General features: G+C 39.9%; 3 protein-coding genes across 5 annotated transcripts in view; 2 read left to right on the plus strand and 1 right to left on the minus strand.

Annotated features, from left to right (window-relative positions):
- Positions 1-13,232, plus strand: part of Edem2 (ER degradation enhancer, mannosidase alpha-like 2) — a 38,649-nt gene extending 25,417 nt beyond the window's left edge. The window contains exons 1-4 of one of the 3 annotated variants that reach the window (XM_011300394.1): positions 7,692-7,780; positions 8,400-10,756; positions 10,860-10,972; positions 13,133-13,232. In XM_011300394.1, coding sequence (XP_011298696.1) covers positions 8,497-10,756; positions 10,860-10,972; positions 13,133-13,177 — 2,418 coding nt within the window. In that variant the 5' untranslated portion in view covers positions 7,692-7,780; positions 8,400-8,496 and the 3' untranslated portion in view covers positions 13,178-13,232. Of the gene's footprint in view, positions 1-7,691; positions 7,781-8,399; positions 10,757-10,859; positions 10,973-11,461; positions 12,712-13,132 lie in introns of those variants that run through there. The other 2 variants (XM_011300392.1, XM_011300393.1) reach the window with 2 other exon arrangements.
- On the minus strand, positions 6,252-7,424 carry Trmt112 (tRNA methyltransferase subunit 11-2). Its single transcript, XM_011300396.1, has 3 exons — positions 7,247-7,424; positions 6,769-6,870; positions 6,252-6,710 (listed from the first exon to the last, which is right to left on the minus strand). The coding sequence occupies exons 1-3, from the start codon at positions 7,322-7,324 to the stop codon at positions 6,516-6,518; spliced, it is 375 nt and encodes a 124-aa protein (XP_011298698.1). The 5' UTR covers positions 7,325-7,424; the 3' UTR covers positions 6,252-6,515.
- Positions 13,233-13,850: 618 nt separating the features above from the next.
- LOC105263935 (transcription factor GAGA) lies at positions 13,851-15,407 on the plus strand. Its single transcript, XM_011300468.1, has 4 exons — positions 13,851-14,039; positions 14,103-14,285; positions 14,358-14,589; positions 14,830-15,407. Exons 1-4 carry the CDS (start codon positions 13,851-13,853, stop codon positions 15,405-15,407), a joined length of 1,182 nt encoding a protein of 393 aa, XP_011298770.1.
- The last annotated feature ends 1,187 nt before the right edge of the window (positions 15,408-16,594 follow it).

Consider the following 16,594-nt stretch of genomic DNA (forward strand, 5'->3'; position numbering starts at 1 on the left):
CACCAACTACTGCAATTCAGGAACAATTTCGCGGCCTCGGTGGTTTCTCCTATTTGCCCAGGGAAATTGCGCCTGCTGACGCCACGTCCGGTATATACCCCGTCGGCCCCTCTAGTGAACGCAAGAGCGACAGTAGACGACAACGACTGTACGACGTTGCGTTCGATTGTTCCAAATGCTCTTGACATACCCATTCCCTCACCCCTTTACCCTCATACCACGATTTTCATCATTCGGTTGAGGTAATCATGCGAGAAGACGGAAATGCTCTTGCACGGCTACCCCATTCTCAATCGAGTCAAATCAACTCCAACTGAATCATAACAGGAATTGCGTCATATCGGGCCCAAATTGATCCCAACAATGACCTATTGTTCTCATCTATTGAGCTATGGGGATATAAATCCACAAACACTGAATATTCTAAACTCTGAGAATTATTATAAAAAATTATTTGGGTCTAGACAGTAAAGAGGTACTTTTCGGTGAGGCCCAGGTTAAACTCCCCCCCAGGGGGCCATATCATTTCCTTCTACCACCCTTAACCCTGGGTCTTTCTTTTATCGATCCTCTCCAGTCACCAGATTTATTTTCGAGGAGAATGACAATAAAAAGAGGCCTCGCAGTAACAAATAAATAAATACTTCCTAAATCCGGAAATTATAAAAAAAAAACACTTTGGCAGAGTGAATTTTGTACTTGGGGGAACTCCGATATCCGATAGTGTCTAATTTATATAATTCCAATGCCGGTACCGTTCATCGATCATTCCCCATTGCTAACCGGGTGAATAAAAAATGGGAGGTCAATGTCAGAATTATCCACGACCCTAAAAGGTTTCTAGCTTCATCCAGTGCTTCTTCAACCATCACGAAAGACCAGTCTCGACAGCCGCAATGGGCGACGCCAATACCAATTTGGGTTCGAGTCGTTTCCCTTCGCGTGCGAAGAAATAGCAACTGCTCTGTGCATTTTACATTTTACCAGTCGTTACAAGCCCCTAGGTTGTACCGATAATGCCCCGTGTGAGTTCACCTAATCGTTCCAAGAATTGGGAGTGAGCATCTAGCGGGGAGAATTAAAAATATTCATTAGGGAAATTGCAGTCGAATTACGATTGCTCGATATGAGTATTTTTTTTTCTCTTCAACTTCAGTCGATTCTGGCCTCGGGAATTATCGGGGATTAATTTCTGTTAACGATACAAAGAGGGAAAAGGGGTCTCATTATAGCAAATCCTCCACTCGATACTCAACCGGAAACATTGGAGCTGATGAAATGGTTGGGCCGATGGGCAACAGAAGTAGAGAGAGTAAAAATGTAATAGAGCCGTTCGTTTCTCTGATCGGGCATCATCATCCCGTGGCATCATGAACGACAGTTCAATTAATTTCACCATCTCGAATGTCTCTTCCAACTAGTTTAGCTATCCCACTTACTTCGCCACGTTTTACCCTCCCCTCTCATATTCCCTAGTTTCATTTTTTTTTTTCTGTAATAACTGTCGTCTGATTCTCTCGTGGGGATTGGAAAACGGCAAAATAACGAAAAAGAATAACCCGCATTATTCCCGGGGGCGGTATTGACGGATTCAAGATGGGAAAACGATGGACTCGTGTACATTATATCATACTGTCGCTCTCAGATTTTTTTTCTTCATCGGGCGGACAGTGCAATAAGAATAAAAATGGTTTTCGCCAGGGATTCGTTTACTTGAGAGATGGAGGGGAGAGTTGGGCAGAGGGGAATGTCTTCAATCGTCAATGACTCGAAAACTGCTGTGTGAAATCGAATGATTCTTCTTTCATTTCAAAACTTAAACCAGACCTTCAAAATGAAAAAAAAAATCCTCAGATTTCACTCCACCGATCTCCAGTTATTAACAATTGAAGACGCTCCAGATTAGATTACCAGTCATAATTTTAACCGCTATCCGCTGATTTAAAGATCTTGAAATAAAAATTGGATAATAAACCAGAGAAAAAAAGAAACAAAAGTTACTAATATTTCGCAAGTCCCGCACGGAAACTCTTAAAGTCTCAAGTTAAAATCATAAATCTGAAAAATAAACTTGAATTTTTTCGGATGAACTCATAAACTCCGCGATTGTGTAATCTAAAACAGCAATCTCCTTCTGGCGCTGTCCCCACGGATAATGGAGAGACACTAAACTCCACAAGAAACTTTTCCGACGCAATATTTGTCCCAATGACGCCTCCATTTGTCCCTTCCCAGGATGATTGATTGGGGTTGAGTCAACAGGAGACAATTCCTTGCCTCAAGGGTGTAAATAATATTCTGTTACCAACTCAAGAATTTCTAATCGAAATAACGCATTATTCAGGTTTTCATTCTTATCACCGCGAGATAAATCCTCGGAATTGCTTTCCTCGATATTTATAATTATAACAAAATAATAACAAATTCCTGGTATCGATTGTAAATATGAAACGAATAGATGGGACGAATCCCCACATTCTGATTGGAAAAAAGAAACGACAAAGACGAGAAAGTTGTTGAGGAAAGACAGGTGCTAGGGATTTAATCCTTAATTCATCTCAACAGCTGCCGCCAATCGCAGGGGGCAATCCCGACGGATTTATCATTTAATGTCAAATCAATAATGAATCCCTCGTAATCTGCCATCGGAGAGTCATTATTCGAGACGTTTATTACGTCCGTGAGTGATTTTTTATTTTCTTCGCGAAGAACTATTATCAAATAATCAACTCGTGGGAGCACTATTGTTCATAAATCATGCACTCAAGACCCGAAAACTAGGGATGAAAAGGTATTACTCCCGGAGTTGGTTTTGGCTCGCGTTTCTGCTGATTTTCCGAGGTTTTAGTTTTGCTCCAGATATCCAAATACATTCTCGGACAATAGACAAAGGCACTCTCTTTTAGCCGCTCGACAACTTGGATAAACTCTTTTGTATTCAAACAGTCGTTTTCTCCCAATTCTCCTCCATCAGTGAATACTTGAGTCCAATGTAAATAAGTTGATGACGGAAATGAAATCGCCAAGTCCCCTGAGTATATAATTGTACTCTGGAAGGTGATTAGCCTCTAAAAGTCTTCGAAGCACTCAACACCCGACGGATTCTCACAAAATTTCATTTAAATCCTCGAGATTTCCAGAATTTATCTAAAACTTGAGGAAAATTCTTTTAATTCAGTTAGCCATTTCAAAGATTTAAAAGATTTCAGTAAGACTGCTGATATCTCGGAATTGAAGAAAGATAACGATATTTTCATAGACACCTTTTTTGTAGATTTCATCTTTCTCTATGAAAAATGGTTATACAAAAAAATCGATATATCGCTTCAATTTCGAGCTATCGGCTGAAAACCGACCGTGAAAAAATACACCACTTGGCAATTGAATTCTTCTTAATCACCCATTTACACCGAAAGCAATCGATTTACGATGAAACCACGGAAATACTTTTTTGTAGCTAATTAAATTTCACACAAGAAAGGTCCTCTGCTCTTTCCTCTGAAACCCGATATTTTTCGAGATTAATCGATAAATAACAAAACCACAGAATTCGTCGAGTTGAATTGGTATCGATTACTAATAAATTGCCTACAATTTTTTCTCCAGACTCTCTATTCTGGACTCATCCAACTGGAAACTGTTGGGAATAGTCAGAATGTTATACATTAATTCCATAATAAAATAGACAATAGATTGACAAACGGGCAGATGGGGCTTTGGAAAATCAGACAGTGCGTTATACTGAAAATGCGCAAATTGATTTGCGAATAATGCACTCGTGAATAATGAGAAGGTGCATCCATTGCCCAACTCTATACCCCACCTTTCTCCTATTTTCTACCCGCAACATTCAGCGATTCTCGTGGCCGGGCGTTTCGATTACATTATCCCCGGCGAATTACATTCGCTTATAACGAGATAACGTCAAAGTTGCTGGGTATGCCGGAGGCTTCATTAAAATTAAACGACAAAACCCGATTAAAGGGTCTGAGAGGGTGAAGGAAGGGTGGAAACCGGACGCAAATGATCATAAATCGTTATTATATTTACATAACTGCGAAAAGACGGCTTTTTATCATTTAAAACAAACATTAAACGCTCTTTAACGGTTATTGCCAACGAGGTTTCATGGGATGGATAATGAAATTTGAATGAAATTTCTCACTGTAAATTTTCATTGCACAACAGTTAACATGGATGTACACTAAATTCATAGATTAGTGAAAATTCCATTCAAATGGCTATTTTTTTTTCCTCAATTGAAAATTAACGTTGCACACATTCCCTTCGTAATTGACTGTAACGTTGATTTCGTTTGAAATTTTTATCGCAATTCACTTGTGAATTTCAACGGTTAATACTATCCCACAATTGTTGAAATAGAATAAAATCCAGAAATGGGAATTGAGTAAAATTCTTTGAATGGATTTTCTTATCCAGACAGACAATATTGGTGAAACGGGTGGGATTTACCGTTGGCATTCGTTCTAAAAGTGCGTCTATTCCCTTCGATTTGTAGAAAAAAGGCTCGTATTCCGAAGAAAAAGCCCTCACCCCGTTCATCCCTCGAGTTGTGAAAAGAAACCCTTGGGAAACAATAAATTGTCTCGTTCGATCCTTTATACCCAAGGCATGTGTTTGATTCGACAAAAGTCCGTATACATAAGCAGCAATAACATGAATACATAGGTATCCCTGCGGTGGATTGCCCTCCTTGGATCTTTTTTCTCCTATTCACCTATTTTTATGACAAAACAATGAAACGTATCACCGATATTCTCGCAATTTTGCGACCACTCTATCCCCCATATCGAGAGCTCTCTAGGCCGTATACTGCATCCAAAAGGTTTTACCCTCGCTCTGCGGCACAACGAAATTGACTCGTTCCAGGGGATTAACCCTGGCCCATGCTTGTGCCAGTGTCTATACAAAATCCTCTTCCTACCCGGTCCTCTCCAGGCACACAGACTGTCTCTATGGTTTATTATTATTGTTGGGCAATTCGTACGTGCTCCATTTTTCCCTCATAATCGGTGGGGATTGGGGTGTAACGCCAGGGATACAGAAATTGTTTTTTTTTTTAAATAATCGTTATTGTACCGGGTTTATTCAATCGTTTTTGGTGTAACCGTAATTGGGTGGGAGTCTTCAAAGGCCGTTATTCAAAAGAAATTTTTCAAAATTTTGGGAGTGCAATTTGAACGGAATATCATGCAATGCATTTATGATGAGGGGAGGGGGAATGACGCTCGAAAAATAGTCCATATCTCGTGAACCAACGATGCGATTTAATCGAGTAGAATTTCATTTTTAAGCTTGGAAAAATATCTTCAAGATGAAATAAAATTTCTTGAATTCCAATCAGCCAATCTCGTGGTATTGACACTTCAACAATAATTAACGTTTTTTGATGAGAAGAAAAAGTGGAATTTGTAGTGTAATTAATGGTAATTAGAGTAATTAAAGTGTTTTGGAAGAAATTTTTGCGGGGAACTATTACAAAATGTTTGAGATCCTAGAGATCATTCAATACTTAGAATTGTGTCGGTCTAATCTTTTTAGTCCAACCGGAACTGAAGAATGGAATTCTTCTGGGGTAACTGGAAGCTGCATTTTTTAGTCAAAAGTTTTGCTGGAAGTTTAATGAAGTTGAATGTGTATCAATGCTCCCTGGGGCAATACGTTTGATATATGTGTATTTAGTTCAGTGCACCTCAAGTACCGGTGATCAAAGCGTCAACCCAAAATATAACGCTCAGGGTTAACTTGGTTAAAGTGCCGGTAATGAGATACATCGGGCGATTGAAAGTTCAAACTTTGGGAAAAGATTATTGGGATCAATATTCCAGGCAGAGAGAGATTTTACAGTCAACGGACTCCATTAGTTTGTGCTAGAGAGAATTTGTAGTGTTGCATTTACGTTAGTAGCGAATTACAAAACAATTTCCCAGTGTTATTTAATCTAGATTAATTTAAAAAAGTGATTAGGCGGAAATGAAATGAAGACGATAGGTCGAAAATTCAATTAATCTCGGATCTATGAATTATTCTTTCAATCAACGGAATCGAGTAAAAATTCAGCAGTCGGTGAATTGACGTGAAAACGAGGTCGTTGAATCGATAATTCAAGATGCCATTAGTGAACGCAAGAACCCCTGGAGACAACTCGTTTCATTTGCACGTACCTCGTTACAACGTCCACTCAAAAATCTTCAAAAGCTTGGGAAAATAATTCAATCGAAAAGCAAGAATTTTCTTTTCCACGTTGATAATTCAGTTATATTGAGAATCTACAATCATTAAATCTTATAACGAGTGTTTCATCGAGTCTGATGAGTGTCTCGAGGACACTGTGACAATTTCAATTACGATAATTATTCAACGCGACTATTTACCTAGGTTCACTTTTTGTGAAATTGTTGAAATACAAAAACTAAATACGTGAACAGCATTCGAGTGATAAACTTAACGGTTTATTGGAGTTTCATAAATAATTGGCTTTGGCTTTGGAGTGCCTAGGCTTCGTCCTCGTTCAATAGCATGTTTGGAATGCCATCGTTGATGGGAAATTTTCTCCCTGACTCTGGACAAAGCAAATCACCATTTATAACTTCAACCTCGAGCAGAACGTGGTGCACCTTCTTCAGGAAATCTTCGTTACCCTCGAAGTCTTGCATTAGGGTCTGGGGCAATTCACCGACGTGCCCTATCTGTTGCATATTTACAGTTTAGTGAATATTCAGGGATATTTAAGGGGGTGGTACTTACGCTTTCAGCTGCTTTCCATAGTGTATTCCAGTCGAGTTTTGGGATTATCCTGGCTATGAATTCCGAATTGAAATCTACTTCGGAGACTTTGATGTCTTTTGCCTGGGAAGCAGAGTTAAGAGCATTTTTTTTTATCTCTTGAGATAATTTTTTACTCAACTTCTTGCTCTACCGATTTTTTACAATTACGATTCTCTCAACTTGTAAATATGTAAATTCAACGAAAAACTCTGCATTTCCTGCCATTAAAAAAAATTACATAAATTCTTTTCGCAAATTGTTAATGGAAAATCTGGATTTCCTCGTGACGTGCAATTTGAGGTGTCGAAAAATGGGAAAAATTAATTAATAGCTAAATCTGTAGATAATGCAATCGGTGGCTACATTAGATGACAAACAGAGACAACACGTGTTCTCCCTCTCAAAAATTCGATAATATAACCTCAATATTTGAAAGAAACTCAATAAAAATTCTTACCACGATCCCTAGGGGGTACCCCACTGTCACCCCCTTGAGACACTTGGACGTCAACATATTGTGCGTCAACAGCTTCATAATTCCTCAAAATAATTTTATTATTTCACGATAAATTTCCACTGTTTTTCCGAAACGATTCACCGCACTGTGAAGTAGTCTGCAGTCCGTGTTCCATCGTTTCACCTCAATTCCTTTAATAATTTCCAGGGAAATAATTGAGGTTATGGCCTTCCCTTGAAGTTTCTCAGTGCCACAAAAATCCACTTGCTCCCCTTCCAGAGAATTTTTCAGTTCCTCAGTTCTTCCCCGAACAGGTTAGCTTATCAGATAAAAAAAAATTATCAGTCTCGTCTCCTCCCGGAAATTGAGACAAAAAAAAAATTGTGGAAAATAGAGACGAGACGGATTCAATTGGTGGATATTAGAAGAGTAAATATGATACACTTGTGACGAGTCAATTGACAGCCACATCATCTGTCCTTGATAACGAAAAAACATGTAATCAGCTGTAACTGGCCGATGGTTGTGTCTCACGTAAGCATATGCTCAATTGTTTTTATTTCAATAATAATCGTTGATATTCACATGGGAATTCCTTTTGGAAAATATATAGAAAAAATATAAAAAATATGGGGCAAGGTTTCACGTTCATTCTACACCATGAAATGCTTTTTTTTCATAAAAAATATACGGTCAATATGTTTTGGTTGTCGTATGAATGAATTCGATTTGTTTTCAAGGATATTTTTCACGATGTAAATAACACCCTGATAACAGCTCAAAAGGAGTTGATAAATATCGTGTGTCATCCTTGGTACTGATAATGATTGAAATTATTTAAAGTGTCACATTGTGGAGAGAATGGAGACACGTATGTAAGAGGAAAATTATTGTTTTGAGATTTGTGAAGGGGGAAATTATCAAAAGGAATGTCATACAATGAATAAATGCGGTGAGGTGAAATGAAGCTCAGAAACTCATCGATATCTCTCAAATCCAACATACGATTTTATGGAGTAATATTTAATTCTCAAGTTTGTCTAAATACCTTCAAGATGAAACAAAATTTTTTGAATTTCACTCAACCAATATCCAGTTATTAACAATGTTTTTAATTAACTGAAAATTATAAAACTAATTTTGGTTTATACAGAAGGAGAAAACAATTCCAAGTCCGACGTGATAAATAATGCGCAAAACTGGAAGAATAAGATCTTGACAAATCCTGAAAATACAAGCTGCCGTCTGAGATGGCGAGGGAATTATTTCTACTGGGTGTTCTGGTGGTGGGACAAGTTGCTCGGTGCTCGTTGGGATTGAATGAGGATCATGTCGAGTACATGAGCAGAGATGAGCAGGAATCCCTCAAGGAAGAGACACGTGACATGTTTTATCACGCTTACAACGCGTACATGGATAACGCTTATCCTGCTGATGAGTTGATGCCACTGAGCTGCAAGGGTAGATATCGAGGATCCGAGCCGGACAGGGGAGACATTGACTCAACTCTTGGGAACTTCTCCTTGACTCTCGTTGACACTCTGGACACTCTGGTAGTCCTTGGGGACTTGGGGGAATTTGAAAATGCTGTGAAACTAGTTATTAAGGATGTCTCCTTCGACACTGATGTGATCGTTTCGTTATTCGAAACTAATATTCGAATGCTGGGGGGTTTGCTGAGTGGTCACATCCTCGCTGAATACCTTCAGACACGAGCAGACATAATGCCCTGGTACAGAGGTGAACTCCTGAAGATGGCAAAAGACTTGGGATACAAATTTCTGCCAGCATTCAATACAACAACTGGCATTCCGTACGGTAGAATAAATTTGAGACACGGTATGAAGGGAGTACCAGGAGAAATGTGCCGTGAAACATGTACAGCATGTGCTGGCTCAATGATCCTCGAGATGGCTGCCCTATCTCGATTAACTGGCGAGTACATATTCGAGGAGAAAGCGCAAAAAGCCATGGATGCACTTTGGCGAATGCGTCACAGAGGCACTGACCTGATGGGTTCTGTCCTGAATGTACACTCAGGTGATTGGGTGAGACGGGATTCTGGTGTGGGAGCTGGAATCGATTCCTACTACGAGTACTGCCTCAAGGCCTATATATTACTTGGAGATGAGAAATACTTGGGGCGTTTCAATCGTCATTACGAGGCAATCATGAAGTACGTGAGTCAGGGTCCAATGCTCCTTGATGTGCACATGCACAGGCCAAACACAAACTCCAAGAACTTCATGGACGCCCTGCTGGCCTTCTGGCCAGGTCTTCAGGTACTCAAGGGTGACATAAAACCAGCAGTGGAGACCCATGAGATGCTCTACCAGGTGATGCAACGCCATAATTTTATACCTGAGGCTTTTACCACAGACTTTCAGGTCCACTGGGGCCACCATCCACTGCGTCCTGAATTCCTGGAGTCAACGTACTTCCTGTATCGTGCCACTGGTGATCATTACTACCTGGGGGTAGGTCGTAAAGTCCTCAGGAGTCTTCAGACGTATGCCAGGGTGCCTTGTGGTTATGCAGCAGTATCTGACGTGCGAACGAACAAGCACGACGACACAATGGACTCATTCGTTTTATCTGAGACCTTCAAGTACCTCTTCCTCCTGTTTGCCGAGCCCAACGATCTCGTTCTGGATCTCGACGAGTTTATATTTACAACCGAGGGACACCTTTTGCCCCTAACTCTTGCTGCAGTACGTCCCAATGTCTCGTCAGAGATGGATGTGGATGTTCAGGTGCAGGAATTGGACAGAACATGTCCCAACAGTCTCCACTTGTTTCCAGCATCTGTGAGGCAACCCCTCAGGAACATGGTGGAGGACGTCTGTCCCAGGAGAATTATCAAGAGGCGACTCAGTGCTTCGCAGTTTCAGGCAAATAATCTCGACCACCTCAAGATCCTATCCAACATGGGTATCACCATTCTCACTTCTGCTGATGGCCGAATTCAATTGCTTCACACCTTTTCTAATGCCAGGACTGTTCAGGATGCTGAGGAGGGGCTTATGTTTATGCAGGAAATGGTGGAACTCAGTCGAAGACAGGCGCAAGACGAGGGAGTGAGACCTCAGACGGTAACTCTGATCAGGGAGGGCAAGGAGATGAGTTTTGTCGGTGGTCCTGCCCAGTTTGGGCCCAAATTGAGGGGAGAAAAGAAAATCATCGGGAAACCTGTGCTTGCTGAACCATCTAAGGCGTGCTCGGAGATCACTAATGCCAGAATGATACAAGGAAATATTGCTCTCGTCTCCAGGGGCAATTGCATGTTCGTGGAGAAGGCTAGGCTGGTGCAAAAGGCTGGAGCCATTGCTGGAATTGTTCTGGATAATACCATGGGGTCGAGTGCTGAGGGCTCTTCCATGTTCTCCATGTCTGGGGATGGCAGTGCAGAGGGTGACGTCAAAATTCCTTTCGTTTTTTTGTTCAATGTTGAAGCCAGTGAGCTTGTCAGGGCTGTCATTGGCAGCGAGAACGATGTCATCGTGACAATAGGTAATGCTTTTTTTTTGTTTCAATTAATAATTGCTGCATTTTTATTTATTATCGTAGGTGAAAAATACGCAATGAGTGAGTTTTAATAATTTGTTCATTCCAGGGGACTACGTAGGTGATGAAAGTCAATTAAAATCTCCAGTGGACGATCAATCGATGTTCGAGAGACTGAAAACTTCAGTCAAGGAATTTCTCTCTCGACCGGTGTCCACTCAGGTTTGTTTCCTTTGTGGTTTACTATTCGTCTTCCAAAAGTATTACTTTAGATAGTACTCACAATAGATAAATTATAGGGGTGAATACCCGCAATTCCATTATTTATATTATTGAAATTATTGAAATTATTGAAATTATTGAAATTATTGAAATTATTGAAATTATTGAAATTATTGAAATTATTGAAATTATTATTTTGTAGATTTTTTTTGTTGTAAGTTATTCAGCCATTGTGATTTACATTTTTCTAATTATATTTTTATATGACTGATGTTTAAAGCCGAGTGTTTTCATTTATTTATCATTATTCAAACGTCAATAACTCGAGAACTGGAGAGTAAAAAATTTCGATGTTAGTGGAAATCCGAAGAAATATTTTCAGAGGTTGAAATGAGATCTGACAATTTGAATTAATAATCATTTGATCACGAGATATTGACGAGTTCACCTGCACTCCTCGAGTTAATCCCCTAATTTTAATGAATCCAGAAGACAGGTGCTGTGGTATCGTCTATTCCGAGTCCTCAGGAGCCCTCTGAGGATGAGGCTGTGGTGTTCGAGAAGGGTCACCTGAGGGCCTCGATTCTGGAGGGATACCTGGAGACCCCCAATCTTTTAGTTCGATTATCTACACAACCAAGTACTCCACCACTAGTTGTTCCAGTGGACGAGGTGTCGTCGCTGTTTGAGAGAGCCTGGAGGGCAGTGAAGCAAATTCTTGTGAATCAAATTCACGCGAGTACCAAAAATCCACCGAACGAGGTGATACCCCTCAGCCAGATGAGAGTTTACTACGATTGGCTAGCGAAGGAGAGGAAGAATAAGGAGTCAGCATCCAGCGAGGATCTCTCACCCCTCATGATTATCAACTGGTTTGTCACTGAACTCAGTGACACTGTTCCCAACCTGGACATTCCTGGACATGGAGATACTCATCGAGCTCGTGGAGTCTTTCACGGCTTATGGACATCTCCTGGAGAACATTCAGGATACTCTGAAGAGCCTCAATACAGAGCTAAAGAAGGTCTCGAAGAGGAAGGAGGAGGAGAGAAGGTATTAAAGGAGACCAAAGGGAAAGACAGGAAAAATAGTGGTGAGGTACAGGTGGTCGAGGGTGAAGAGGAAACGAGAGAAAATCGTGAAAACGTTGAAGAGAAGAAAGACGAACTTTAATGGCTAGTGTTTTAACGTTTTTCTACGGTTTTTATGTCGATGATTGGTGATTATTTATTATTAATTAATTATTTGATTTTTGAGTGCAAGGGCTTTTCAGTTATCGCGAGTCTATGTACATGCATTTGATTTTATTTTGAAATGTAGGTAGGGAAATTGTGGTGTACAGAGAATTTAAATTCAATCAGTGTAAATAACGATTTATATCGAATATGTGAAACTGATAAATCATTGCCATTAATCTACGACTGTCGACGTAATTATAGCTCGTATATTTTTTTATTTGCAGAGGAAATGGTCTGTAAATAATTGAGAATAATTATCTTGTCTACCATTAGGTGGTTGAGTGCAATCAGGGGATGGGGTTGATGTTGAAGTTGTCTTTTTACGGACAATTGATGTATTCATGTGTACAAAATGAAGATTGCAGGGGTGTCGTGTTAAATGGTCAGTTCACAGCTTAGGGTACTTACACGGCTGATTGCTTGAGAATGTATTTTTTGTTTAAATTTACATTGAATTTCCAGTTTTTGGCATTGAAATTTCAATCGAGTGACAGCTCTGCTGAAATTTCAGGGAATTTTCACAAAAATTGTCGATTTTTTTTTGTGAAAATCGGAAGTTTTATCAATTCTCTTGATAAATTGAATTACAATTTTTTTTGGAAAACTCAGCAGATTTTTTAAGCAGTGGATGTACCCATTAATGTTTGTGTAATATGCATTTACTTCGATGCATACCTTGTGATTGTAATATAAATAGTGTACTATAAGAGTCAAAAATTTACAGATGAAAGTCTTGAATGTAATTCTTGGTATGGGATCATTGAATTGTCTGATCGTCCTGAAATAAAGTTTCTGTTTAAAAAAGAATCATTTCTGATAAATTGCGCATTTAAAAAAATGACAAACTGGAAGGAAAAAAAATCCCTAGAACTTTAGTTACTTTTCATTTATTCATATTGTCACCCATTTCTTGTTGTTTCAGAAGTTCTGGCCATTACCACAGCAGCACATGTCCACTCGTGTGTAAAATGTGACGTTTTTCGTGAACTCCTGACAGAAAATTCGAATGATCATTATTCCTCGAGTGAAATCAACAGTGAAATATCAACAACAGTGCAACAATCATTCAATTGAGAAGTTCTTGAGAAGAATCGTCAATCATCGAGGCTCTGACTGTGGAATTTAGTAATTATGGTGTTTAACCTGTGACTGTTCCCCAATTTCTGGAGATACAGGAACTTTCACCGGATTCGTACGACCTAGAAACATCATCAGGTGAGTCTACTTGATCCTCATGATGATCCAATTGTTTTATTCGATTTTTGAAGTCTGGAAAGTAACCACGGGGTGGAGGTGAGAATAATAAATTGGGTTATGGTCCATTGGACCACGACGCCAAGGTGTTGGGGTGGGGGTCTTACTAATTAGATAGCGAAAGGGGAAAGAAATCGGGAGAATGAGCATTTAAGATAATCGACCTCCTTCACTTCCACATATCTTCTGGAATAACAATGCAATTTCAATTTTCCAAGTTGCATTTTGTAGTCTGATCAAATATCTTTAGAATGAAATAAAGCTTTTCGATTCTCACTCAGCCGAATTTGAGAAATTCTCGAGAAAGCATAGAAACCCCTCAATTTTTACTTGTTATTTATCATTACTGATTTGAGTTCTTGAATTTTTTCTCATTGCAGAAGAATATGGGAAGCAGTGGACAGCTGTACAGTCTTTCGTGGGGAGAATTCGGGAATTCCTTGACGAGTGCTGTGCAATTACTGAGAGGACATGGTGATCTCGTTGACGTGACACTGGCTGCTGGAGGTAGAAGCTTTCCAGCTCACAAGATAGTACTGTCAGCAGCCAGTCCCTTTCTCCTGGATCTCCTCAAGGTAAATTATTAATTTAAAAAATTCTATCGAATACTCTAAATGCAATAATAATTTCAATTTCAGAGTACACCCTGTCAACATCCAGTTGTCATGCTCGCAGGCATTAGTTCAGACGACCTCGAGTCACTCCTGGAATTTGTTTATCGTGGAGAAGTGAGTGTGGAGCCCTCGCAATTACCTTCGTTGTTACAAGCTGCTCATTGTTTGAGCATTCATGGATTAACACCGCCTACTGTTTTGACTGAGGTGAGATATCAAATTGAATTGATGCATTAATTAAGTCACGAATAATCAATAAATCTCATTGTAATCAATCAGAATGGAGAGGAAGTGCCAGCATCAGCGATTCCAGAGGCAGCAGAGCCTATAACCCGAGAAGCAATGAACTCCTCGATTCCCAATCCACGTCGTCGAAAGAGAAGAAAATCGTCGTCGTCGTGCAGTAAATGGCCACGTCTGGACAATACAACGGACTCCGAGGAGCGACAGGAGGACAACAGAACCCCAGACTACGATCAGAAAACCGAGGAGGCCACCCCTGGAGACGAAGGTAAATAATTAAATCACTAATAATAAGGAAAAAAAACTTGTGTTTTGTGTCCTTGTCATCACAAAAACATCTGGGATAAAAAAATCGATATCAATGGACACAAGCACAACCATCGATCTGGGTTGAACTGCCAAAATCACCAATTAGACACGAAATGTGAAAAAATGAAAATGAAAAACAATTGGACATTTTTTTAAATTTCATTCGAAAGGAAAATATTAAACTGAAATAAATTAACAGTTCAGCCCTGCATGGTAACAATGTGTTTGTGTCTGTTAGCAGGAACTGGGGATGGAAATCAGCAAACGACTCCAGTTGAACTGGAGGAGAGACACCAGGAGGCTTCAGAGACGAAACAACATCTCCAGAGTTTATTACAAGGGATGCAGTACTCTCCTCTGTTTGCCGGTGGTATTGTACCACCTGGAGTTATTCCTACAATTCATGCCTCAACGTCAGCGGCTGGGGGCACCTCCTCCAAGATCAGGGGGGCCTCTGACTGTCCTGGACAATGTGGCCTCTGTGGAGCGACACTCAGACAGGCGAGGAATCTCAGGAGACATCTCCTTACCTCCTGCAAGTATCGATTCAACAGCCATCCTTCTACGCAACATCTTCAGGATCAGATGGTCGTCGAGATAAAACCGGATATCGATCTTTCTGGATACATTGGGCCCACGTATATGACTGACAGTGGAGGGAGCAATAGCTGTGAGAATATCGTATTCAGGACATCTCCAATGCCTTCACCCAGTGCCAGGGCAACCGAAGTCGTCAGCAACCACCAGAATGGACCTTCACCCACTATCGCGAGATGAGAATAGGCTTGAGGGGTGGGGTAATTTGGAAAAACTTAATTCAGCCATTCTCGCGATAACTCGGCTAGAGAATAAGTCGATGTAGAAACTTGATATTTCTTTTATTCTATAAATTATATAAATGATTGTATCTCGAAGTGCAACGTTTAAAATCATGAATAAATTTTCGACGTTTTTGAGTTTTTAAAGTCATTAGAATGTTTCTAGGATTTTTATTTAGAGTTTACAAATTGAAATTTTGTTAGGAATCAGTAGAAAATCATTCTTTTTTTGTACTTACAGACTGTTAAGAATATCTCGTACAAATTCGTTAAGTTTTTTTTTATATTCTTAATTTTAAGAGTGGTTCGGAGTGAGGCAATAATTTTTCTTACCTGTATGAAATTAAATGGAATGTTATCACATTTTCCTGTCGTCTTCAATTTCATATGTCAATGGACACAGGAGTATCTTTATATAAAGTGTGAAAATGAGAATGTGCGGATTGTATGGAATAGGATTTTGTAAATAAAAGAAGTCTATGATTACGAGTGATGTATTTGTGAATCAGTGCAATTGATATTACAATAAAAATTGAACATCGGGGAATGGGTGACATTCTAGATACCCAGTACAAGGGGAAAAACGTCTCAGATCAGCCCACAACGTGTCCCCTGTGCGGTGCTATACTGAGACAGTCCAGAAATCTCCGGAGACACCTGGAGTTGCTCCACTTTGGGCCCAGTAACAGTGGCAGTGGGGGAATAAGAGTGCGAAGACGGAAAACAGACTTTCGGTCTCCAACTATGGTACCGAGATCTACTCTACATAGCTTGAGGATGGAGCACACGCAAACGCGGTCCATTAATCCAGATAATTCGGATTTTTCATCCGCATCGATGGCATCGACTCTTGCAGGTAATCGCGCCGAAATTCTTGTTCTATTCAATACTTGATTAGGGACTTTACTTTCTCTCACAAAAAAGGTCCCGTGACCAACTATGACGCCATCAAAAAATAAAAGATCACGTGATCAGGTATGACGTCATCAAAAAAATAAAAGGTCACGTGACCAAGTATGACGTCATCAAAAAATAAAAGATCACGTGACCAGGTATGACGTCATTAAAAAATAAAAGATCACGTGACCAGGTATGACGTCATCAAAAAAAAAAATAAAAGATCACGTGACCAGGTATGACGTCATC

The sequence above is a fragment of the Fopius arisanus genome, unplaced genomic scaffold, assembly GCF_000806365.1.
Source record: "Fopius arisanus strain USDA-PBARC FA_bdor unplaced genomic scaffold, ASM80636v1 scaffold00017, whole genome shotgun sequence".
Classification (NCBI taxonomy): domain Eukaryota; kingdom Metazoa; phylum Arthropoda; class Insecta; order Hymenoptera; family Braconidae; genus Fopius; species Fopius arisanus.